The sequence below is a fragment of the Rattus norvegicus genome, chromosome 12, assembly GCF_036323735.1.
Source record: "Rattus norvegicus strain BN/NHsdMcwi chromosome 12, GRCr8, whole genome shotgun sequence".
In the NCBI taxonomy this organism is placed as follows: Eukaryota; Metazoa; Chordata; class Mammalia; order Rodentia; family Muridae; genus Rattus; species Rattus norvegicus.
The window spans coordinates 49,227,983-49,253,158 of record NC_086030.1 but is presented as its reverse complement, the minus strand read 5'-3'; the positions used below and the strand labels follow the sequence as shown (position 1 = coordinate 49,253,158).

Below are 25,176 nucleotides of genomic sequence, written 5' to 3'. Positions count from 1 at the left end.
CTCAGGCCAAGAGGAGGCAGAAGTGACCATTTGCCAGTCCTGAGCCTAACCATAAAGAGATTTGGCATATATCTACTCACCTGCTCATCTACCATCATTAGAGAGAGAAGAATGTACCCAGGATAGCCCATTGGCTCTATGAGAAGACCCAAGACATGGAGCAGAAGGTAGCTATCCAGTGGAGGCCAGCCTGGCCCTGCCTACTCCCAGAACACACAGAAACACAAGGATGGATTATGCTGTGATGCTGGAGTATAGATTTACAATGTTCCTGTAGTTACTCTTCAGGGGCCCAGTGCACAGCCTCAGCAAACCACCCAGCCTGAAGTAACGTCAGCCACACTCCACAGCTGTGTGCTCCTGAAAAATCGCTATATGTCTCTGGGCCTCTGTGGCTTTATCTGTGAGTTTGTAGCAACCACATCAGCTCCCTTCTGGTTGTTTCATTATGTTTAAAACCACACCTAGAGTGGGCTGAGTTAACCTGTGTATGCCTCTAAGTCCTGTACTTGGGAAACTGAAGCAGGAGGATTGTGGCCTGGCCAAATGATAAGATTTGTCTAAGTGAGAGGGAAAATGATGGAGGGTGGGGGATGGGAAGAGGGAAAGGAGAGAGGACAGAGAAGCGGGAAGGGAGGATTTGAGTCTCTGGCCTGCTGTAGCTCTCTAGTCTGGGTGTCCTGGCAAGCCCTGACGATCTCCACATTCCATATTCCCTGACGACTCACCTGTCTCCAGAACTGGACCCAGAGCCCCGCTCCAATACAGCCTGTGAGCATCCCTCCATTGCAGGCCCCATCTCTGCTCCTGGTGTCTCTTCTCCAGTCCTCTGCCTCCCTGGGCCACACAATGGCTGGTGGCATAACTCCAACAGCCACACTGGGATCAGGGTTGGTTCTCCAGTCAAGGCTGGGTGACTAGACGTCTCTCTGCTTGTTTTCCTTAGTCGTAAGTAAGGATCCAAATGGCTCAGCATATCAGATGATTCTATTGACATGCCACCACCACAGCCACCACTGCACACCAACAGAGTCGGGTAAAGGTGTAAAAAAAATGGCCTTCAGCTGATGCCATGCCACTGCCAGGATTGTCCCTTGGAGTTTCAGGCTGGTTCTAGGATCCTGGAGAAGATAAAAGGAGGCTGCCAAGCCTTTTGGATACAATGTTGCTGACTGGGCGCATGGACAGATACAATGTTTGCATAGAAGTTCAACACACACACACACACACACACACACACACACACACCACTCATCTCAGAGGACTGGCAGTGCAACCCTAGCGGGGTGCTGTGGTTCTTCTTATCCACCTGATCCAGTGAACAACTTCGGGGTAAAACCATCCAAACTATTAGTATTCATTATTTTCCTGTTGCTGTGGTAAGACGCCATGACCATGGCAACTTAAAGACAAAGGTTTCTTTGGGCTTATGATTGCTGAGGTGTGAGACCACTGTCCTAGCAGAGAAACACGGCAGCAAACAGACAGAGCAGGAAACCAAGAGCTCACATGCTTAACTGTGCAACCAGGAAACAGGCAGAGCCAATGAGAAGTAGAGCAAGGTCTTTTAAACTCTCAAAGCCCAGCCCCAGTGACGTACTTCCCTCCAAGTCCCATCCCCGTGACGTACTTCCTCCAAAGTCCCACAGTGATGTACTTTCCCCCAAAGCCCACCCCTCCCAGTGACGTACTTCCCTCCAAATCCCACCCCCATGACGTACTTCCTCCAACACCTGACCCCCGTGACGTACTTCCTCCAAAGTCCCCCAAGTGATATACTTTCACCCAAAGCCCACCCCCTCCCAATGATGTACTACCCTGCCAAAGCCCATCCCCAGTAACATTCTTCCTCAAAAGCCCAGCCCCAGTGATTTACTTCCTCCAAAGCCTAAGTCCCTCTCCCCAGTAATGTCCTCCCCCCAGCAAGACCAGGCCACCCACAGCTCTAGAAACAGTGCTAACTGGGAACCAGTTCTTCAAATAGCCAGGATTGCGGGTGGTGGGGTGGATTTCATTCAAGCCACCACAATGTTCAGTGCAGATGTGACACTTTCTAGGTGGTTTTGATCCAACTGTAGTTGACTTAGATGGTTATGGGGTCTCAGATACAGGAGGCCCTGCATGCTCTGATATCTGCGCTCCACTGGAGCTGAGAGGCTGGGCTTGTCCCTCAGGAGAAGGGTTCTGACTCCAACCTTCCTCATATATGCTTGGCTGTTTTACAACAACACTTTTTTTTTTTAAGGTCTCGAGACCATCCGGTGGGATGAGCTTCCATAGCTCAGCCCTCTAGGGTACCATCAATAGGGGCCACAGAACCACAAGACTGAGGCTCAGGTGTTCCTGGGCTGAAGTGTATATAGTTCAGAGACTATCTAACCCTTTCTAGAAGCTCCCACCACAGATGCTCCCTACCACCCAAAGGCACTCCCCTTGGTAAAGTTTCCTACTTGAAGTGCTCCCCACTGAGATGCCCTCACCTCAGGTACCCCTACCTTAAGTACCCCCTAACCCTAGGTGCTCCCTGGCCCTCCCCACTTGGAGTGCTCCCCATTGGGATACTCCCCACGGGAGGTGCTCCTGGCCTTCAGGGTATTGAGGTACTGGCTCGATTTGTGGTCCCTAGAACCCATGCCCCAAGAGACACTGTCCCCTTTTGTGTGTCTTGAAATGTGCTTCTCTGCTCTGGGCACAGTCTGCGGGTGTAAACAGCTTTGGGGTTGGAATTCCTCAAACAGGATGCAAACCACAGACTCAGGTGCACTGACTCCCTCAGTGGGTCAGGTGATGGAGTCCAGGGAGTTGCTTTCTCTCCCTGCTTTCCCATCTTTTATTCCAAGCTTGTTTTGATCCTGTGGTTGCTAAGATACCAGCACTTGGTGGCAGTTTCTGAGAGGTCATGTGGTCCAGTTTGTATGTAGTCCACTCCCTGCAAAAACACTGTCGGGGGCCAAGCTCGGGGTTCAGGCCAGGGCACAGTGGAGACCACGGGATGTCCCTGAGTACTGTGACACTGATCCCACCAGCAGAGTCTACCCGGTCAGCACTCTGAGGGTTCACAAGTCTCCCAGCTTCTCTGAGCCTGTCCCCTTCCTCCAAGACTCCCACAACACATGCCTGAGAAGAGCAAGCCCAAGGCCAGCCCACACAATTTTCTGAAGCCCTGTCCCAGAATGAGATTTTGGAAAAGTTGAAAGGTGCAGGAAAGAAGTAGAGGGCTGGAGAGATGGCTCAGTGGTTAAGAGCACTGACTTGGGGGTTGGGGATTTAGCTCAGCGGTAGAGCACTTGCCTAGCAAGCGCAAGGCCCTGGGTTCAGTCCCCAGCTCCGAAAAAAAAAAAAAAAAAAAAAAAAGAGCACTGACTGCTCTTCCAAAGGTACCAAGTTCAATTCCCAGGAAAGAAGTAGAAAGAAGACTAGAGATGTAAGCCTGTGGTCGAGCGTTTGCCTGGCATCTGCAAGGATCTAGATCCAATCCCTACCACTGCCAAGATCACAAGCAAGCAAACAAACAAAAAAAAAAGAAGCCTATGGATTGAAGTATCAAATAGTTTCCCATACATTACATATGATCCTGGTTCTGTGTGTCAGTTAAACACACACACACACACACACACACACACACACACTTTTCTGAATGAGCAAAACTGGTTAAAACAGAACACAGTATCTGTGGGAACTCTGTAAACAAAAATATCTGAAGCAGACAGCAGACGAATGCATTGTTATTCCTCAGCACAAGTAAGGACAGGCCCACAGAGCATGCTCACATAGGAAGCTCTCTGGTCTTCCACACCAGCCCTCAGATGTCTCACACTGCACCTTAGCATCCCCAGACACATGATGAAGTCTGTTCATATTTCTCACACAGTGGAGGCCAGTCTAGATATCCTGTATCAGCCACATGCACTGTCCTCAAGTGGCATTAGGGAGCACCTCACTCTGAATTTGTCCAGGTCTCCCCCATGCACCCCCTGGAAAAGTTGGATGTCCTTTCCTGGAGCTGTGTGTGTGTGTGTGTGTGTGTGTGTGTGTGTGTGTGTGTGTAAGAGAGAGAGGGACAGACAGACAGGGACAGAGAGAGACAGAGAGACAGAGAGAGAGCAGGCACATGTGGGTGGTGTATGCATGTGAGCAACCACATATGGATGGCTGTGTGTGTAAGCAGCCAGGTGTAGATGGTGTGTGCATATGAACAGCCAAATATGGATGTGTGTACGTGAGCAGCCACTTGTGGATGGTTGTGCACAGGAGCAGCCATGTGTAGATGGGTGTGTATATAAGCAGCCATGTATAGATGGGTATTATGTGAGCAGCCACATGTGGATGGGTGTGCATGTGAGCAGACACATGTGGATGGGTGTGCATGTGAGCAGACACATGTGGATGGCTGTGCATGTGAGCAGACACATGTGGATGGGTATGCATGTGAGCAGACACATGTGGATGAGTGTGCATGTGAGCAGACACATGTGGATGGGTGTGCATGTGAGCAGCCACATGTGGATGGGTGTGCATGTGAGCAGCCACATGTGGATGGCTATGTATGTGAGCAGACACATGTGGATGGGTGTGCATGTGAGCAGACACATGTGGATGGCTATGTATGTGAGCAGACACATGTGGATGGCTGTGCATGTGAGCAGCCACATGTGGATGGGTATGTATGTAAGCAGACACATGTGGATGAGTGTGCATGTGAGCAGACACGTGTGGATGGGTATGTATGTAAGCAGACACATGTGGATGGGTGTGCATGTGAGCAGACACATGTGGATGGGTGTGCATGTGAGCAGACACATGTGGGTGGGTGTTCATGTGAGCAGACACATGTGGATGGGTATGTATGTGAGCAGACACGTGTGGGTGGGTGTGCATGTGAGCAGACACATGTGGATGGGTATGTATGTGAGCAGACACGTGTGGATGGGTGTGCATGTGAGCAGACACGTGTGGATGGGTGTGCATGTGAGCAAACACATGTGGATGAGTGTGCATGTGAGCAGCCACATGTGGATGGGTATGTATGTGAGCAGACACGTGTGGATGGGTGTGCATGTGAGCAGCCACATGTGGATGGGTATGCATGTAAGCAGACACATGTGGATGGGTATGTATGTAAGCAGACACATGTGGATGGGTATGTATGTGAGCAGACGTGTGGATGGTGTGTAAAAGAACACTACAGAGCTTCTTTCCTCTTTCTCGTTTTACTCTCTCCTTTTTGTTTACTTTTTTGGGGACAGGATCTTATGCAATTCAAGCCTTGAGCTCCCTACGCAGCCAAAAATGATCTTGAACTTCTGACCCTTCTGCCTCTAAGACCCAAGTGCCGGAACTCCATATACACGCCACCTGAGTGGGTTGATGGTGCTGTGGAGGAACCTATGGCTTCTCTCATGGTACTGGCAAGCCATCTCCTGCCCCTAAACTCCTTCTCTACCTGGATGCCCCACCCCATCCACTTGTAAGAGTGGCTGTGTTGGTGTGTATCAAACATGTATGTACACACTAAATGCTTGTCTCAGACTGTGGGAGGAGAGAGGATCAGACCAGAGAACTGGGGCTCTGGGACTGTTTTCCCATCCTAGCATGGATAGACTTGACCCTTGACCCTGCCATTCCAAAAGGCTTACTTGAGAGCACACCACATGGGAGACGGAGACAAAAGCGTACCTCCCTTAACGCGTCCTCAAGTGTTCCTTCTTCCTCTGCAAGTCTGCCTGATGTTCTGCCTCGTGTCATGTTTAAGCATTTGACCCACCCAGGGTCAGGTTTAGATACCTTCCTGCTTGTCACCCTGATGTTGTGATGCAAGGCTGACAGCCCCATAACACACAGAGAGATCCTGGAATGAGTGATGCCCTGCAAGTCCTTCTCTATGCTCCTCGCCTACCACCATACCCGTGACCAGTATGAGGAGCACTGACAGCATTAGAATAGTAATGGCCTCACTTTCATGCCCCAGCAAGTGGGCCTGATCTGGGGACCCCTCCTTCACACAAAGCCCTAAGTGGAGCTGAGCAGACCACACACACACGCAGACACACACTCACACAGACACATACACACAGACCCACACATACACGCTCACACACTCACACTCACACAGACACAGACACTCACACAGACACACACACAGACTCTCTCTCTCACACACACACACTCACACACACTCACATACACTCACACAGACACACCCACACCCACACACAGAGACACTCTCTCTCTCTCACACACACACACACACACACACACACACACACACACACACACACAGTCTTGCTGAGTCCCATGATGGATGTCAAAGCTCTGGAAGAGATTAGCAAACTGCTCAGCAGTTGGTGGGCGGAGAGCATGGGAACACCATCTAATTTCAATAACCTGTCAGTCTGTCTCCTCCATAGCCTCCTGCTTTCACATGACTGATATTCATTCATTCATTGAGTAGCAAGCTCAGCCTGTGAACCAGACTCTGAAGACACTAAATGCAGAACTAGACCTGACATCTGTCCTCACAGACACTTCACCCCAGAAAGGAGAAGGACACGGTCCAAGGAATTAACCCAAAAAAGCTACAAAAGGACCTGTGTAGGTTTGGAAAGGTGGCTCAGTGGTTAAGGGGACTGGCTCCTCTTGTAGAGGACCTGGATTCCCTCCCCTGCACCCACTTGGTAACTTACAACCCTGTAACTTCAGTCCCAAGGGAACTGATGCCCTCTTCAGGCCTCTGAGGGCACCAGGCAGGCAAAAGGCTCACAAGAATGCCTGAGGCAAAACAGTAATACACATAAAATAATGAAATAGTTAGACAGTTTTTAAAATAATCTGGGGACGTCGTGCCAGGCCACATCTCTACAAGAAGCCTCAGACTTTGATCCCCACTGTCCATCCCCTCCGCCCAGTGTCCTGCCCCTACCCCATAGGCTGAGGTACACAAGGGGGGTGGGAACTGCCAAGCACCCACGGGCAGCTGGGGAAATGAGCCATTTTCCAGCTCTAACTCTGTGGCTCCTGTGTCAGGTGAGGCATCCACAGCTGTGAGGAAGCCATTAAGCCAGGGGCTGAAGGCCTCTCCGGCGCCTGCTGGGAGCCATCGGCTCCTTGTGGATCTGTCTTCACACGGTGAGCACGTGTGCAAGTGGGAAGGTGGGAAGGAGAGAAACCAAGGAGACTCAGCAGAGTCCTAGGACCCCATCCAGCCAAGGTGGAGGGAGTTCCCCGGGGTGCAAGCGAAGGCACACCCCACTGTGAACCCCCAATGGTTCCTCCCTACCGAGAACATCTGCATTTGAAGTCTGGGGGTCCCCCACCCAGGAGGTAAGGTGGTGGGGTCTTCATACCTTTGCCCAGCCAGCTATGACTTCTCACACAGCTGCTCCGTATCAGGGAGTGTGTGACACACTGGGGACCCTGGGGTGAGCTAACCTGAGCTCTGTCCAGGTGAATCTCCCAGTCCAGTGGGGAAGCCTGCTATATGTCAACCCAGTTGCGGGAGGAGGGGCTGATGAGCTGATGGGGGTCAGGTGAGGGCTAAGGAAGCAGTGTTGATGCAGCGGGTGAATAGAAAGGACCTATCCAGAGCCTCGAGAAAAGGAAGATAGAGGAGCTGGGAAGATGGCTGAGCGAGGGACACCAGAACTTGTGACTTCCAAGAGAAACATTTTTGTGAAGGATGTCAACATGCCACTAGCCAACCCAAGAGCTAAGAATGTCACCAAATATCACGCGAGGCCTGCGGCAGAGCTGTCCCTCATCCATGCTCTGAAGGAGAACTCAAGGAAAGAAGCTGTCTGTGTGCTGGCTGGTTTTGTGTCAATTAGACACAAGCTAGAATTGTCAGAGAGGAGGGAGCTACAATTGAGAAAACCCCTCCGTAAAGTCAGATTGTAGGCAAACCTGTGGGATATTTTCTTAATTAGTGATCGATGGGGGAGGGCTCAACCCACTGTGGGTGGGGCCAGCCCATTGTGGGTGGAGCCATCCCTGGGCTGGAGGTCCTGGGTTCTATAAGAAAGCAGGCTGAGCAAGCCATGGGGAGCAAGCCAGTAAGCAGCACCCCTCCACGGCCTCTGCGTCAGCTCCTGACTCTGGGTTCCCGTCCTGCTTGAGTTCTTGTTCTGACTTCCTTCAGTAATGGACTGTGGTGTGGAAATTTAAGCCAAATAAACCTTTTCCTCCCCAGCTTGCTCAGGTCGTGCCACAGCAATAAAAACACTACAAAGGCTGGGTGGCTGATCAGAAATGCAGCAATATGGACGTATTGGGATGTTGCCAAGTCCAGAGCCAAATTATCTTGGGGCATCTTTGGCCCTTTGATGTGAGTTGACTTTCTCTCTGCCTGATCTAGCAGCTTTCACGACCATTAGGTGCTTCCTTTGTAATGTATGAACACGACAGTAGTATCTACCAACCAACGGGCTCTGAGAGCTATCCGAAAACATCTGTGACGTAGCTTCGACGTCCCGGCAGCGTTGCTGTAACCCACTTTACCTGATGCCACCTCCATTATTTTTAAAGTGCCTTGATTTGTAACTTTTTTTTGTTCTGTGACTACAAAGTTTCATGAAACACTTGCCATGTGGGAACGTGGTGTTTAGGGGGGACCCCGGTGTGTTCCCAGGCCACAGGACAAATCTTTTTGCACAATGCTTTTACATTTTAAATGCTTGGGGGCGGAAGAAAGATCCAAGGTTTGTTTGTTTGTTTGTTTGTTTGGGTTTGTTTTGTTTTGTTTTTGTTTTTGTTTTTGTTTGTTTTTTTGTTTGTTTGTTTGTTTGTTTTTTGTATAAGCGAGAATGAAATTCAAATTTAAGATTCCTGAAATTTCATGGAAGCTGTTCGGCGCTATAGTTTACACATGCGTAGGGCCTTTCCTGCGGAAGACACCAGAAAGGTTCGTGGGCGCCCACGCGAGGTGGTCAGAGCAGAGACCCAAAAGAAACTGAGCAGCCCCAAGCGACCTGGCCAGGATGAGGCCAAGAATAAAACATTTTGTCTCCGCGGCGGTTTGGGTTCTGACTTTTGTTCCAGGGATTGCAAGCATGAGAGGAAACGCTGATCTTTCCCTGCAGGCACCTTGTATTTCTAGAGTCCATGCGTGTCCCGCATGCGCGCCTGCGTGGGACCCAGAGGGCTCAAGGCTCCCCGCAGATCAGCAGCAAGTGGGGCGCGAGGCCCAGCCCACCTCGGTGACTGGCGGAACTCAGGATGGCGCTTTGCTGACACCTCGTGGTCAGTGTGGGAAATGGCTCCCAGAAGGCTGGGAAGGGGGCAGACAAGTCCTTGGAGACCAGAGAGGCAGTTTGTGCGCTTACAGGACAAGTAGGGGGTGAAAGAAGGGAGAGGAAGGAAGTGGACAGATCACACCCTACAGCGACCAAGGGGGCCAGGGACTAAGACCAGCCACCAAGCCCTTGAGTCCAGGCCCAAAAGAACCTATGTCCTGCTGGATTTCACACACCAAGTCCTTGCTCCGCCCTATGAAAGCCACGCCCTGTGTTCCCAGACTCTCGATGGAAAATGGTGTTTTCTGAAGATGGCCACCACTAGATGGCCCCAATTGACTGGTGAGACCTTTGCCCCTTCCTCCCAAACCCGGGCAACCCCACCTGACCTGGGATGCCTCGGGAGAATGAGAAGCCACTCGCAAAGATGTCACTCAGCTGCACCTTCCTCCTGGGGCACTGGCTCCTGGAAGCAAATCGCCATGAAGTGAGGATGCCAGCACCCCAAAGACCACCCACCTGGGTGTGTCCAGGCAGACAGCGGCTGCTGATGCCCAGCCAGCAGCGTATTCAGCCATGTGAGCCCTTCCCTGCAGGGAGCCACCCTGGATGACTCATCTGAGATTAGCTGACCTACTGGGCAAAGTTCCGGATCTTCAAACAAAAGAAAACATTTGTTAGAACACTTACTTTGTGAGAGGCTCACGGTAATCATCACACACACCTATCTCTCAGGACCCACTCACCCAAGCCTCTGAAGCTTCGCACGTGTGCGCAGAGGTGTGGAGCGCAGAGGGGGAGCGGCTTACCATTGCCTCTCGCTTGCCCCTTTGTTGATCACCTCAGCTCTACCTGGGAAATTCCACACCTCAACACCTCTTTAATCTTCAACACTTAGGATGCCCTCACCTAGGGATGACTCTTTTCTCTTGCCACCACTGTGTATGTTGGGGTGGGGTGTTAGGACAGAGAAGTAGGCAGGTGTTGCGGTTTGATTGAAGCCTTGGCAGGTCAGCTCCTCCCACTGACTGCATGGAGTCTGCCCTCCAACGTTCTTAGGACTTCCTCAGGTGATAAAAACAATAAACCCTTCTGAATGTGGTGTGTCAGGGCTCCCTATAGGGGGCAGAACCAATAAAGAAATGATGTAGTAAAATACATAATAAAAACAAGATTTATTCCGTTGGCTCAGACAGGCTAGGTCGTCCAATGACAGCTCCTCCCACAGTGAATATACAGAGAGCTCAGGGGCCTTTCAGTCAACGAAGCTAGATGCCAGGAAGTCCCAGGATAGCTCTGCAGGAGGTTCCTGTGGAAGGGCTGGTGTGAGTTCACACAGCAAGGCTGAAGATGCTGGAGTGTGGTATCCACACTCTCAGGCAGGAGCAGAGGCAGCTGAAAACACCCATCTCCCAACAGTGCACCTCTTTATATCCAAGCCTCCCACTGGAAGGTGCTGTTTCTCAAGGGCGATCATCACCCTCAGTTACTCTTCCTGGCCATCTCCACGTAAACTCCCGCAGAGCACGTCCCACAGGTGATTCCAGTCCCACCAAATTGACAGCGAGACCAACAATCACACATCATTCTCCATGACTCTGCATGTTTGTGTCTGTTTCTCCTTCTCATAAGGACACCTGCTGTTAGATTAGGGGCCCCAACTCTAGAATCATTTCATTATATCTGCTCCAACCAACATCCAAAGAATGCCGTTGCCCATTCCGAGCTCCTGGGGGCTGGTTTGCAAGTCATGAATGAGGCAACTTGGTCAATAATAATCACCTCAGCTCAACTCCCCATCTTGCTTAGTTCCAGGAAAAAAGTAGACCCTTGATAGTGGTGGTTGAAGAATGAGCAAGAAACAGAAGACATTAACATTGTATTGTATTGTATTGTATTGTATTGTATTGTATTGTATTGTATTGTATTGTAACATTGTATTTATCCCCTCATGGGGTGGGTCAATGGGCCTTCCACAGCTCAGCTGCTGTAAGTAACACCCCTCCCCCTCAAACACACAGTGTGGACATCCCCCTCCATACACACACAGTGTGGTGGTGCCAACAGGTGATTTGGGACTGTGGAGCCAGAGAGATGCTCAGTGGCTAAAAGCACTAGATGCTTTTGCAGAGGACCTAGGTTTTATTCCCAACACCAACCTGGTGGCCTCCAACCATCTGTAATCCCAGTTTTGGGGGATCCAGTGCCCTTTTGGATCCAGTACCAAGTATGCATGAGATACATATGTATACATACACATTAAACACTCATACACATAACATGAAATAAACCTAAAAACATTAACAATATAAAAAAAAAAAAAAGAAGCAAGACCTAGAGCAGAGTACTAAAGTCGCTGGGACTGCATCCTTGAAAGTCATGAATCTGGTCTTGTGGGGATGGGGGATGAGGGACATCCTTGCCAGAGTCAGCTCAGCCCCTTCATTGTTCCACACTGTCATCCTCCCAAAAGGGACCCTTGTCCAGAGATGGCCGCCAGCCTGTGAAACCCACCTCTTGCTTTGTAAGTAGCCAGCCTCTGGTACCTTGTTACAGTAACAGGGCAGACTGATACACTTCCTCAGTTTCCCATTTTTCCATGTTGGGGGCAGGGAGAGGGTTTCTAAAGAACCTTTAGATGAACAAGAGAGTCCAAGCTTTCCTGCAGACTAAAGCCATGGAGGATCTCCCCCCGCCCCCCACCCAAAGTAGAGGTTTGATAGTAACAGGGTCAGAATACATAAACGACAGGGGCAGAACCAACAGACCACGAACAGACTCCCTGTGGGGTTCTTCAGTGTCCTGCAGGCCAGCAGCTGCCCAGAGTGAAATTAAAATAAAATAAAAGGAGAAACCGGATCTTAGCGCATTCAACGCAGAAATCGCCTTCAGAAAAAATGAGAACGTCGCACTGAAACATTCAGGGGTGTTGGAGACTGGATCTGTGTCCTCAGGTTAGGGAGACTCTCTAAGGGCTGTGCAAACCATGGTGGGGTGGGTTGGAGCTCGAGGCTTGAGCATGTTAAACTTTTAAATGATATTCAGAGCTATCAGAAGGGAGGTAAGGAGAGTTAGACCCCAGCATCCACCTTACACCCTAAGCCACAGAAGGGAAGAATCCAGACGTCACCAGCACCATCCACGGATACCCCTCATGAGAACAACATAGTTCTGAGAGGTCACCTGGGGTGAGTCCTGTGAACGAGGGCTTTGCAGCCTCCCTCCTCCTGGGTTGTGATCTCCTAGCCTAGCCACTCGAGAGACCAAACCAACCCCAGGACAGAGCAGGGAGCAGTAAACCTGGACACATGCGTACCGAGATGCGGTGGGCACTGCAGGGTAGTACAGGACAAACCAAACAGCAGCTGCCTGCTCGGTGGTGATGACAGAGCTGTGGAGGTGGCAGGAGGCACCTGTCGCTCACCCCGAGATGTTCTGCAGCATGTTGTGTGAGGCCCAGAAGGTCAGCCACACTGGCTACTTGCAAGGTTAATCAAATAGACAGTGGCTCAGGGAGGTTACTAAGTATGTTCTTGGTCACACAGCTATGGAGTAGCAGAGATGTAAGATTCAATGGGGTTTTATCTCCCCCCTCTCCTCCCATTCCTACCCTCCCTACTCCTCCTCTCCCTCTCCCTCCCTTCCTCCCCTCCCTCTTTCTCTCTATGTTCCCTCCCCTTGCTGCCTCCTCTCTCTCTCTCTCTCTCTCTCTCTCTCTCTCTCTCTCTCTCTCTCTCTCTCTCATACACACACACACACACACACACACACACACACACACACAGGCACACCATGGATAAAAGACACACAGCAAACAAGTTGCAAGCCACACTTTATTCACTCTGGGTGTCAGGAGGCCCCGGGGTGGCAGGCCTGGACCCTGGGGACGGGAGGGTCAGGGCTTTAGCTGGAGGGGTGGAAGGCGCCCCGCTGGTGCCACTGCATGTCACGGATGCGACGCACAGATTGCACCTGGGGGTGAGGGGCCCCGAAGTCGCTGTTGTCCTTGTAATCCCCCTTCTCCAGCAGATACTGCAGCCCACGGTAGCCAGGGTACTGATACCCAACCCACCTGCAGGCAGAGATGACAGGGAGACATGGTGAGGTGAAAGAAGCAAGTCGGGGTGTCCGAACACCAAGTAAGAGAGACCAGGATTCCCCCTGCTTGCTTCCTTCCCCTAATGGGGAGCTCACCACCTCACACATGCTGGATATTTAACAAGCCTCAAGATGAGAGGGAGATGGGGGGACCCTCTTCCACCCACCCATATCCAGAGCCTCGACCAGGCAGGGTGTTAGTAACTCTCAACCTCTTGATGAAAATGGCAACCTCCAGCCCAGGCAGAGGGTTCTGCCCGATGGACTCTGGACATCTCCACCCCTCCCTGCAGCCCTGTGCTCCACCATGGCCACATTCCACCACAGGGAACAGGAGTGCCCTCAAAGGCTTCCTCTCACCCCAGCGCACTGCAGCTTTCTTTGGACGACTTTTGGGCTCTCTCTGCCCCGCAATCCCAACTCTGCCTTCGGATCTCAGCTCAAGAGTCTGAGGGACGTCCCTTAAGTTTGTGTGGAGCCTTAAACGATTGGTTGACAACTGTCTCTCTGGAGGGCCAACTACACAAGGCAGGAGCTAGGCCCCCATCTGCCTTCAAACACGGAGCACCTGACACAGTGTGAAGCACTTGGCGGCGATGGGCGAATTAAAACAGCCAAGGATAGGTGGTTGTACAGAGAGGTTTATACCAATGGGACTTGACAAACCCATGTTCAAGCCAGCTCTGCTGGGGCCCAACACCATGATTTGAAGTGTCCCCCAATTCCTGTGGTGTATCAGCCAGTAAGTAAGGCTGATTATAAGCTGCCACTAGTTAGGGAACCCTATTCCAAAAAGACTGATCATTTCCCTCTGTTCCCCCAAAGGCTTCTGGGACCACAGGACTCAGAGGTGGTGGTGACCAGAAGGCAGGACACGGAAGCACTGAGAATGGCCTATGGAAGGAAGGTAAGCATTGGCTGAATGGAGCAGAGCCCATGCAGACTATCCTGGTGCCCTCTGAACGTGTTGGAATGTGTGATGACCCAGAAATGACCAGACCCCATCCCTACTCCCCCAGCACACTGAGTTTCAGGGTACCCTGCTCTTTTCTTAATAAACTGCCTTTTCTACCAGGAAAAAAAAAGTCAGCCCTCAGGAGTGTGAGTATTGTCCCTCTGTGTCTGTGAGCATGACCTGGGGTATATGTCCAAACTTGAAAGACTGGTGTGAGGTGTGTGTATGTGTGTGTGTGTGTGTGTGTGTGTGTGTGTGTGTGTGTGTTGTGGTGGGTTCACACACGTGGGGGTGTGGGAGCACCCCCACATGCTCTCAGAAGCCATATAAGGACATCTGCTGCCACACTCTGTCACTGTCCTTTTCATTCCCTTGGTACAGTGTCTCTCACTCAATCCAGAGCTAAGCTGGTGTCCAGCAAGTCACAGCCATCCTCCTGTCTCCACCTTCCACAGCACCTGGGTGACAGGTGTACATGTGCAGACACACCTGGCCTTTTACATGGGTGTTGGGGATTCGAACTCAAGTGCTCGTGCTTATGCAGCAAGCACTCTTAGCTGCAAAGTCTTCTAGGTGAGTCCTTATCCTTACTGTATTGCTATCACACTGCTATGGAGATAGTCATTGCGCTGTGCTGCTCCTGACAGAAAAGCATGTCTGTGTTTAGTACCTGTGTGTGCACATGCGTGCGTGTGTGTATGTTTGTGTGCCTGTGTGTGCATGTCCACATGTGTGTGAGCCTGTGTGTACATGTTTGTGTGCCTGTGTGTGCATGTGCACATGAGTGTGAATGTGTGTCAGTGTACCTGTGTGTGTATCTGTGTACATGTGTGTGTGTGTTTGTGTGTGTGTGTGTTTGTGTGTGTGTGTGTGTGTGTGTGTGTGCATTCATGTGTTTTCAGAACTTTCCTCCCCTGCCGGGTTAAAGCTCAGCAGCAGAACTCTGGGTACAGAACACCAACTGTGTGTGCACCACCCCAGCACACACCTAAGCCTGAGGATCCACCTAAGACTTCACGTGCACTCTGGTTCATAGTGAGAATTCCTCAGGTCACATCTCAAAGGGGAATCCCTCCTTGAGTCTGTTTCCAAGCTCAGGGATCTGCTGGGGCAGAAGCTCCACCTCCTCCCCATGAGCTAAGCCCATTCCTTTTGTGGCACCTGATGCCTCTGCCTTCCCGGGTGACACTGGGGGGACAGGACAGGGGACAGAGCCCAGAGCGCAGAACAAAACTTCCCCAACCTACAGGCTGGTAATTCCCACCAGATGGTCTGAGGTGGGCGGAAGACAAAGAGAGCCCCACCCCACTCAGTGAGCTCAGGAAAGAACAGGACTCCGGGGTCCCCGAGGCTGAGGTCTGGGGTAACACTCACGTGCCGCTCTGCACGCGCACGGAAGACACTTTTTCTTGGTATCCGTGAGCGTGAAAGCTGGGTACGTCATCATCGACAATCTCCATCTTCTTGCCCGTAAAGTTGGGGTTCTCATATAAGATGATCTTGTGCTCTTGGCTGTCCTGTGGACAGAGGGGGATGGGTGAAGCCTGGGATACTCCACCCTCCACCCACCTCTGCCAATATGTTAGCCTCCAGGTGGGACAAGGGCCCTGGCTGGTGACTGGATGCCTACGGAACAACTATCATGGGACAGACAAGCTCAGATCCTGTGCTCAGGGGAAGCATTTGATTGTGAGACTCCAGGTTCCCTCCCTCAACCTCCACTTCTTCCTACTTCATAAACAGCAAGCCATGACTCAGCCCCTGCCAGCACACAGGCAAGCATGCAGGCTTCCATGGTCCCAGCAGGCACAGGGTCTCCCAGCATCTCCAGTCTGCTCCAGTGACCTACTGCCCCAGTGACCTACTGCCCTAGTGGAGTTTTTCTTAATTTATTATTCCATACTTTCAGCAGTTTGTACATCGTGGGACACACGATAGAACTGAGGCTCAGAGAGGCCAAGTCACTCGCCCAAAATTGCACAGCTGAGAGGAGCAGAGTCAGCACAAGAGCCCGTGTCTGGAGGGGGTCTGGTCGTCTATAGACCTCAGGGAGATGCAAGTCTGGCTTTGGAAGGTTTCAGCACAAAACCGAGCATTTGCTGAGTCTTTTTCCTATTCAACAGTTCACGTGCTAGTAATAATCAGGGTTGGAGACAGACGGGAAGCTCACATTGGCTGAGTCTTGACAAAAGGCTAATGTACTTTTCCCTCCCTCCTAGCCCTAGAATGACTTTAATATTCAGGATTGCACTCAGGGACATGGTCCACAGGACAACACAGGCCCCAGGAAGGCATCCCCTGGAGTTGGGCTAGGAACGAGGGTATCTCTGCCAGCAAAAATTAAAGTTCATTTTGCAGATGAGCAAATAGTAGCTCAAGGTGGCCAAATGCCACATGGTGGTCCTTGGTCAATCATAACAGTGTAATATGTATTGTAAATCTCCTGGGCCCCGCTGCTGTGGCTCCATGGTACAGGAGAAGGCAGGAAGGTGCAAAGGGGCTTACCACTTTGATGGGTCTCAGAGAACTGAGGGAGTCCGTCCTCCGGCTGCTGGTCCAGGAGTCCCAGCGTGGGTACTCGCCCTTCTCAAACACAAACTGCTCTCCCTTGCAATTAGCCTGCTCGTAGCCCACCCAGCTGCAAGATACAAGAAAGGGCCAGTGAGTTCCTCTGCAAGCCTTCTGCCACAGGGCCAAGGTTACTCAACCCAGCTGCACTGGCCCCATCTAAACCTGAGCACAGAGAAGGTAACTGCAAGGCCACCAGGTCCTGCTGCCCTCAACACCCATAGCACATGGGACATAGCACAAGTCTAAAGAGCAGCTTGGTTACAGGTGACAGTGCACATGCCCTGAGGCCCAGAGGATGCTGGGAAAGTAATAACCAGCTCTGAATGCAGAACAAGAACCCCACAACCCCGTCTACTGATGCTGACCAGTGTCCACAGTGTGCGTGCCTGAGCCTGGAGAATACAAACCAACATGGTGACTTCAGCCAGGCATGGAGTTTAGAGAGGTAAGTGCCATCGACTGGCCATTGAGCACAGCTCTGGGCCATGAGGTCACCCAAGTCACAGTTTCATCTACAGCAGGCTCCAGAATCAATTCTATTGTCTCTACAGGAGACTCTAAGCTCTGAGATTCACGGTAGAGAGATGACCGATGCTGGTAAGAAACAGGGCTTGAATCTAAAGAGGTTTGCATCACAACTCAGCAATGGCAAGAGTCTCCTGTGTGTTCTAAGTCACCTGCAGGTGACTTGGGACAGCAGGTGCCTTTGGGGCAGTGTGCAAGCTATCACTTCCCACTTCTTAGGGAAGAGCCGTGAGTGGGTGCTTGGTCAGAATAGATGTGATTTCCCTCCAGATACTTTCCGCTGCTGATTATTTGAATCTGGGGAAATGACACCTGTGGATGGGACAGGGTCAACTGTTACCCATAGCACTCTCTTCAGAGGGTGTAGCCCATAGAGAAAAGAGAAGTAGGAAGGGACAAAGTGGGATACTCGAATGCCAAGTTTCTCAGGTCCAAAGTGGTTGGTGAGAAGGCAAGTGTGTCTGCCACTTGAATTTAAAGGGAGACTTATGTCAGATCCAGCAAGTCTACTTGGGGCTCTGTGTTCTTGAGAACAGCAGCCAGAGCTCAAGCAAATGTTTATAACACCCAACAGCCGAGACCCCGGACCTCCACCAGCCAGAACTGGGCAGATAAATTAGGGAACACATACGAAGCCACCATATGTAGTGACGGATGATACAGGTTCACAAACTCTGCTCGACCAGGAGATCTGGCTTACGGTGGGTTACTGAGCTCTAAGCCCAGGAGTCTGAGGTGGGGCCGGAGAGCTAATTAGAAAGTGTCCTTCTGTGGGTTTGATATGTAAAGACCTCAGGCTGTTCTGAAATATGACCATGAGAAGTGTGACTTGTGACATGGGTCACGTCGTGCTGTCTCCTGACATTTCACAACACTGTCTACAAACATCTAAACATGATCTAAACAAACAAAAAACCACCACCAAACCCCCCCCCAAACAGATGTACAGAAAGAAATCTAGACTTACAAAATGGTAACAATGAATACTTCTGAAGGGTGAACCTCAGTTAAAAATCAGGGGTTGGCGGAAAATCTTTGCTAAGTCATTCCTTCTTAATATTTGTTTCGTTTTTGGTTCTTTTTTTTTTCGGAGCTGGGGACCGAACCCAGGGCCTTGCGCTTCCTAGGCAAGCACTCTACCACTGAGCTAAATCCCCAACCCCGATATTGAATACGTATTTTAAGCAAGGAGCAAGAATTAATGTTTCCCCCTGGAATCTCTGCACTGAGGGAATCTTGATTTCAAAACCCACCAGGTCTAAGTAATGGGATACCCCGCCCCCCAAAAAAAGACAAAAATGAAAATTTAAAAAGTTAGTTTTAAAAAGACATTCTGAGAAAGAGTGTTAATGTATATAAAATAGTTTTGAAGGACAAGTGATATAGCTCAGTGGTGGGGGCTTGCTTTGCATAGGCAGGGCCATGGGTTCTACCCTCAGTAATTCCCCAACACACACACACACACACACACACACACACACACACACACACCTGATCCAACACACAAAAAACTTATTTTCAGTATTAAGATTGTGTTTGGACCATTGAACTGAGAATGGGGTCCCCAATGGAGAAGTTAGAGAAAGGATTGAAGGAGTTGAAGGGGTTTGCAACACCATAGGAACAACAATACCAACCAACCAGAGCTCCCGGGGACTAAACCACCATCCAAAGAGTACACATGGACAGACCCATGGCTCCAGTGGCCTATGTAGCAGAGGCTGGTCTTGATGGGCACTGATGGGAGAAGCCCTTGGTCCTGCCAAGGCTGAATCCCCCAGTGTCGGGGAAGGACAGGGCAGGGAGGCGGGAAGGGGTGGGTGGATGGGGAGGGAACACCCTCATAGAAGAAGGGGGATGCGGATGGGATGGGGGCTTATGGACCACAAACTGAAAAAGGGAATAACACTTGAAATGTAAATTAAAATATCCAATTAAAAATTTAAAAAAAATTAAATAAAAGTAGAATGTGTTTGGGAAACTCTCCCGCCAAGTGGTAAAGGTGGGTGAGACCCGAGGTTCTGTCCAAAGGCTGAAGACTGACGTTCTCCTGAGGTGCAGCCTGGTTCCCCGTGCATCTAAAAGCTGCATTTGCTCAGGAACACTCAGTGGGTTGCACTCGGCAAATTCTCCTAAAACCTGCCTGGTGCTGGATTCCCAAACCACCAGACATACTGGCCTACTAGCTTGCTGGGGTCACTGTCACCCCGAAGTCACATTACCGAGAAGTGCTGAGGGAAATGAGAGCCACTGCAGCCTTCATCTACCTCCCTGCATGGTGACACGAGAAGCGGCCCCACAAATGCAGCCCTTCTCTCTTGAGCAGCAGGGCCCCGAAGTATGCTAGCCAAGGTGTCAGAAAGAGAAATCTAGTATCACAGAAGGAAGTCTATGGCTAGACACCACACAGCCTGGAAGCTGCCTGACTGGGACTTGAATCCAGCTCCCTGTCAGACCCCAAATCTTGCCCCCATCACCGCACAACCTAGGAGCACAGAAAGGTCAGATGGCTCTGTTCAGCATCCTGATTGCCAGACTCTTGACAGCCCCAGGTTAGGTGAAACCACCCAGATACTCACGGTCCAGCCTGCACCAGGACGGAGCCCGCCTTCTCCATCCCAGTCTCCTTCAGGTTGGGGCAGGGCCCGCTGAGCTCATGGGAATGGCCCTGGAAGTTCTCCTGTTCGAAGATGATGATCTGGGAAAAACAGGGAGAGTTGAACAGGAGGTGAGCAGGCTCAGAGACCCTGAGGACGGCAGGCCTCCACCCTCCTGAGTCTCCGCCCCTCTGAGTCCCCTCCCCTCTAAGTCCCCTCCCCTCCGAGGCTCCGCCCCTCCGAGGCTCCACCCCTGAGTCTCCGCCCCTCCGAGTTTCCGCCCCTCTGAGTCAGAACCCGCATAAAGCTTGAGTGAGGGCCTGAGTCCTCGAGCCTGACAGCGCTGCTCTCCAAGCCTCAGTTTCCCTGTCGATACGATGGGTGACAGAGCCAACCCAGAGGCTGGGAAACTGTCAAGATGGCAAGCACTATGGCGGGACTATTCGCTCAGTCATGACAGACATCATAGTGCCCTTTCGTTTATATCCGTACTGGGTATGAAATCAGAGTCACCCCACATGTCCAGCAGCATCTAAGCAATACCACAGCTTCCCATAAATACATTAACTAGGGCACCCGGTACAGGTCAGAGCTGGGTACGTGGCCTGCACTTGTATGGTGTAGCAGAGACAAGTGGACAGTATTCAAGCGGACCGTGCACACCAAACCTGGGATCTTGATCAAAGGTAGCCTCGTGGCATTGGTTCTGGGGTGCGGCACCCCATATTCCAGATGCCACTCAGCTCCCAGGAGATGCCACATCAGGAGGTGTAAGAGCCCCCTCCAACAGACATCACACAAACCCTCCATTTGTCTCCTATGAACCCGCACTTCCCTGGGCCCTCAAGCCTCTTCCTGTGGAGTACTTGAGGACTCCCTCGGATTCATACGAGTCTGAGCTCAGTAGAAAACCCCTCCTCACCTCACCCTGCCCTTGCATCAGCCCGTGGTAGGGAACCAGTAGAGACCAGTATGAGAGGACCCACTCAAGGTCTTGCAGCCATGAGCTAAACATGGACAGAGTCCGTGTTCACAGCTGCACTGAGGACAGGGATCCTTCCCAGCAGCTCATCTCTGTCCCTGGGAGATGGGAGCCTGTAGTCACTCCTTGTTGAAGAAGTAGGCAGGGTGAGGGGTTGCTGCAGGGTCTGCAAGGTCAGCACTGGCTGGAGAAATCACTTCTGGTTCCCAGGCCCGGGATTAGAGAGATAAAGGGAGAGTGGCCAGGAGGGCTCAGGGGCAGATTCCATGGGCTCAGGTCAGCCTTCATGGTCACTGACCACTCTGGACACAGCAGAGAAAGACACAGGTTCTGTCTCCACTGCTCTGTGGAGCCCTGGGAGGAACTGGGCTTTTCAGCTCTCTGCTGGGCAAACCAGGAAAAGGGAGCAGTTTGCAGAGGCATTGAGAAGATGTAGACTGTGCAAGTCAGGGGCTAAGTGGCCATTACCTGACCTGGGATATAAGAGCTCCCTGGGGAGTGGCCAGTGGGGAAGGGTCAGGCTCTCCATGCATTTGAGAAGCCCTGTCCCTCTGGCAGTAGGTCTTATATCCTACTGCCAGTGTAGAAAATACTAATGCTAATGCTAATAATAATAATTTATATTATATAAAATAATTATAGTTAAATAAATATAATAATGACTTATTATTACATAATCAATATTTTTTCTGTTGATCAACTCTTTAACCTTGTACTACCCTGTGCAGAAGCCACTAGGTGCTTGGCCCTGGATATGCAGTTGGCTCTAATGTGGGCTCTTCCCAGGAAACACAGTTTTGAAGACAGGCAGAGTTGGTGGACTGTTTAACAACAGAGAACATAAAAATTAATCAATCACCTGTTCCTTTTGTATAGCTCCCACTGTGACTACTGAAAGATTTTGATCCTGTGTGTGATTCATAGTATACATGTGACATCACTGTGCACCTGTGACGTCATAAAAGCACATGACATCACTGCATGTGTATGTGATGGCACAGTATACTTATGACATCACGGTGCATATGTGATATCACAGCATGCGTGCGTGACATCACAGTACTGGAGAGCTGTGCTCTGCAGCCAGCCACCTCATTTTTCTTCAAGCTCACCCAATTCGCTGCGACCTCAGGAACTTGGCACATGCTGTTTCCACCGCTCCAGAGCCCTCACCATTCCCTGCCCCTACTTTCACGTGGTTGTTCCCTTCCTTGACCCCCCAGTTACCCCCTCAGGGGATCCCCACTAAACACTAAGCTGACACGCCATTTTCTATGTACCCCAGCCCTAAGAATCCCCTTAACCTACTTAACGTTTGATGCCTTTCACTCCTCGAGGTGACAGTTCACCTGCTTGCTGATGTCACTTAGTAAAAATGTAGCTCATAGGGATGGGATGAGGAGGTGGGGCTAGAACAGACTGGGTGTGGCCAGCCTCTGAGGCTGGGATAAGTTTCACCCCCTCAGAAGTATGAGAGTTTGAAAGCAAAGCACACAGCCTGAGCTGAGAGGCATGGGGGTAGGGGACAGAAACAACCTGTGTCTCTCCAGGTGGAGGCTAAGCCTGGTTCCTGGGACTGCACAACTGTTCTCTGTGTAACTCCCCATTGTGTAAGGCTGACGTTCAGAGACATCAAGCCATCAGCCGGGAGTCATACAGCAGGGAGTGGGGCTAGAATCCTCTCCAATTGACACCCTGTCTCTGCCCCTGTCTGGGAAATCCCACAGGCAGTACCATGCACGGGGCAGCAGATAAGCAGAGAAATTGGACTCTGAAGTCTGAGGCTGATGCTGGACATGTGGATGGGGGTGGGCACAGGGAATTGGTCTGTGGAGGAACAGAGTCGAGAAAGGACACCAGGAAGAAGTTGACGTTGCAGAGAGAAGTGAGCATGCAGAGGCTGCCTGCCCCTCCTTCCGGCAGTTTACGTACCTTAGGGTTAAGGGGCTGGGGCTTGCCCGCCTGTGTCTGGTGGTCTGAGGCCATGGTGGACTCTCTGGTGTCGAGGTGACCTGAAAGAAAGACTGCATGAGGACCTTGCTGGTCCTTGGCTTCAAGCTGCCAGAGGACTTCTGGATGAACCTGGTCCAGCCTTCAGCCCTCTCCTCTTTTACTGGGTTTCAGATTGTTCTGGGGGCAGCCATCTGGCCTCTGGCTTCACCTTCACTATGAATCCAGCCCAGCTCTGAGCAGAAGGATCTCTCCCATGGATTGTCTCCCCTGATGCTAGACTCCAGCGCTATGGAGTCATGTCAGAAGGCTTCCCTGAGACCACTTCCAGCTCACCAAATTCTCTACCTTTAGGTGTTGGGCTCAATTAGGCCAGCCCAAGTACTTGCTCTGCCACCCAGCAGCTAAAGGGTCTCCCGTAAGTCCTACCCTCTCCTTGTGCCTCAGTTTACCACTCTGTACATCAGGAAAGTAATAGAGGTGCCTCACCATCTCTGAACCAAGACTGCATACAACTGTGTGCATCTGAAAGGGCCCTGGAAGGCACACCCTGCACCCAAGAAGGGACAACCAGGGTGACATGGTTAGGACATTTCCAGGGGATTTATTGACACTGAAATTATAGCACTCAGGAACACGTAAAGCTGAGGTTAGTCCACAAGTTTTCCCCAAGGCTGGCCCAAGGGAACTGCAATCACTAGACATGAGAAAACTGGCTCGGTAACCTAGACATGGTCAAGGTAGGGTCACCTCTGGTTCACAAGCCAAATGCATCTTCCTTTCTAGTCTTCTTTTCTAGTATTAAAAAAATAGGTGCTGAGAAGCTGGTTAATATATTAATGAGTATCCTTGTCCAGGCACTGGCTGTGCACTGGGCCAGTCTGCTAGATTGCTTCCTAACCCATGTCAGAGAGGCTTTGGCGACCCCTTCTCCCCAATTAACAGAAGGGAAAACTGAGGCCAAGTGCCGAAGTCTCCACTCCGCACTTTCCAACAAGAATGAAAGAAGAGCAAAGGGCAGAGCAAGCAGCAGAAGCCTTCTTACCAGATCGCCAGCCCCCGCGAGTGCCGTGAAGCCAGGCCGGTGGGAGGTGGTATTTATACCTTCCCCAGGGTAGCCAGTGCCAAGATGGGTGAACACTGTATCCCTGCAGAAAGCAGGGTGAGAATGAGGGCTAAGCCTACACCAAAGCCCGGGTCAGCAAATGCCCACAGACATTGTGTCTCCACACAATAATGTCATTAGCTTTCAGATTCGGCTGCGCCAGTGTGTCAGGCGGCTGGGCAAGGGGATGCCCACTTTGCATGCATCAGCCATCCCGATGCCAGGACGGGGCCATGCCAGGTTCACGGGTGCAGTCACCAGGCATGGTCACAGCAGGCAGAGGCCTTCTCCATGTCCCTGGGGAAGCAAGCAGAAGGGGAACTTTAGGAAGAGGCTAACATTCATTCACCCACACACCCACCCAGCCACCCATTCCAAATCCACCCACCCACCCATGCCACCCACCTACTGTCACGGTTAGTTTCATGTCAACTTGGCACAAGCTAGAGTTATATGAAAGAAGGGAATTTCAACTGAAAAAAAAATGCCATCATGGGACCCAACTGTAAAGCAATTTCCCAATAAGTGATTGATGGGGGAAGACTCAGCCCACTGTGGGTGGAGCCATCCTCAGGCTGGTGGTCCTGAGTTCTATAAGAAAGCAGACTGAGCAAGCTACAGGAGCAAGCTGTAATCAGCACCCCTCCATGGCCTCTGCATCAGCTCCTGCCCCCAGGTTCCTGCCCTGTTTGAGTTCCTGCCCCGACTTCCTCCCAAGAGGAACAGTGCTGTGGACATAGTAACCAAATAAACCCTTTCGTCCCAACTTACTTTTTGGTCCTGGTATGTCATGATATCATTGGAAACCCTGTGACCAAGACAATTCATTCATATGTTTATCATTGAGCCAGACCTCTGACTATATGCCTTTTAAACCCCGATTCACTAATACACCTACATACACACCCATTCACCCATCCGCCCATCCATCCATCTACATACCCATTGATTATCCATCCCCATCTATCTGTCCATTCTTCTGCCTACCATTTGTCCATCCATCCATCCATCCATCCATCCATCCATCCACCCACCCATTCACTTTCCTATCCATTTATCCACCCACCTGTCTGTCTATACATTCCTCCATTCATCCACCCATCCACTGGGAACCAGCTCTGCTCTGGGGTCAGTGTCAGAGCCCTCCCTGCCCCAATCTGAGTCAT

General features: G+C 51.1%; 1 protein-coding gene across 1 annotated transcript; it reads right to left on the bottom strand.

The window, feature by feature from the left end:
* Nucleotides 1–13,042: 13,042 nt before the first annotated feature.
* Nucleotides 13,043–22,967, bottom strand: Crybb2 (crystallin, beta B2). The gene is made up of 5 exons (NM_012937.2): nucleotides 22,888–22,967; nucleotides 19,956–20,074; nucleotides 16,786–16,918; nucleotides 15,655–15,797; nucleotides 13,043–13,299 (listed from the first exon to the last, which is right to left on the bottom strand). Exons 1-5 carry the CDS (start codon nucleotides 22,939–22,941, stop codon nucleotides 13,131–13,133), a joined length of 618 nt encoding a protein of 205 aa, NP_037069.1. The 5' UTR covers nucleotides 22,942–22,967; the 3' UTR covers nucleotides 13,043–13,130.
* Between the last annotated feature and the right edge of the window lie 2,209 nt (nucleotides 22,968–25,176).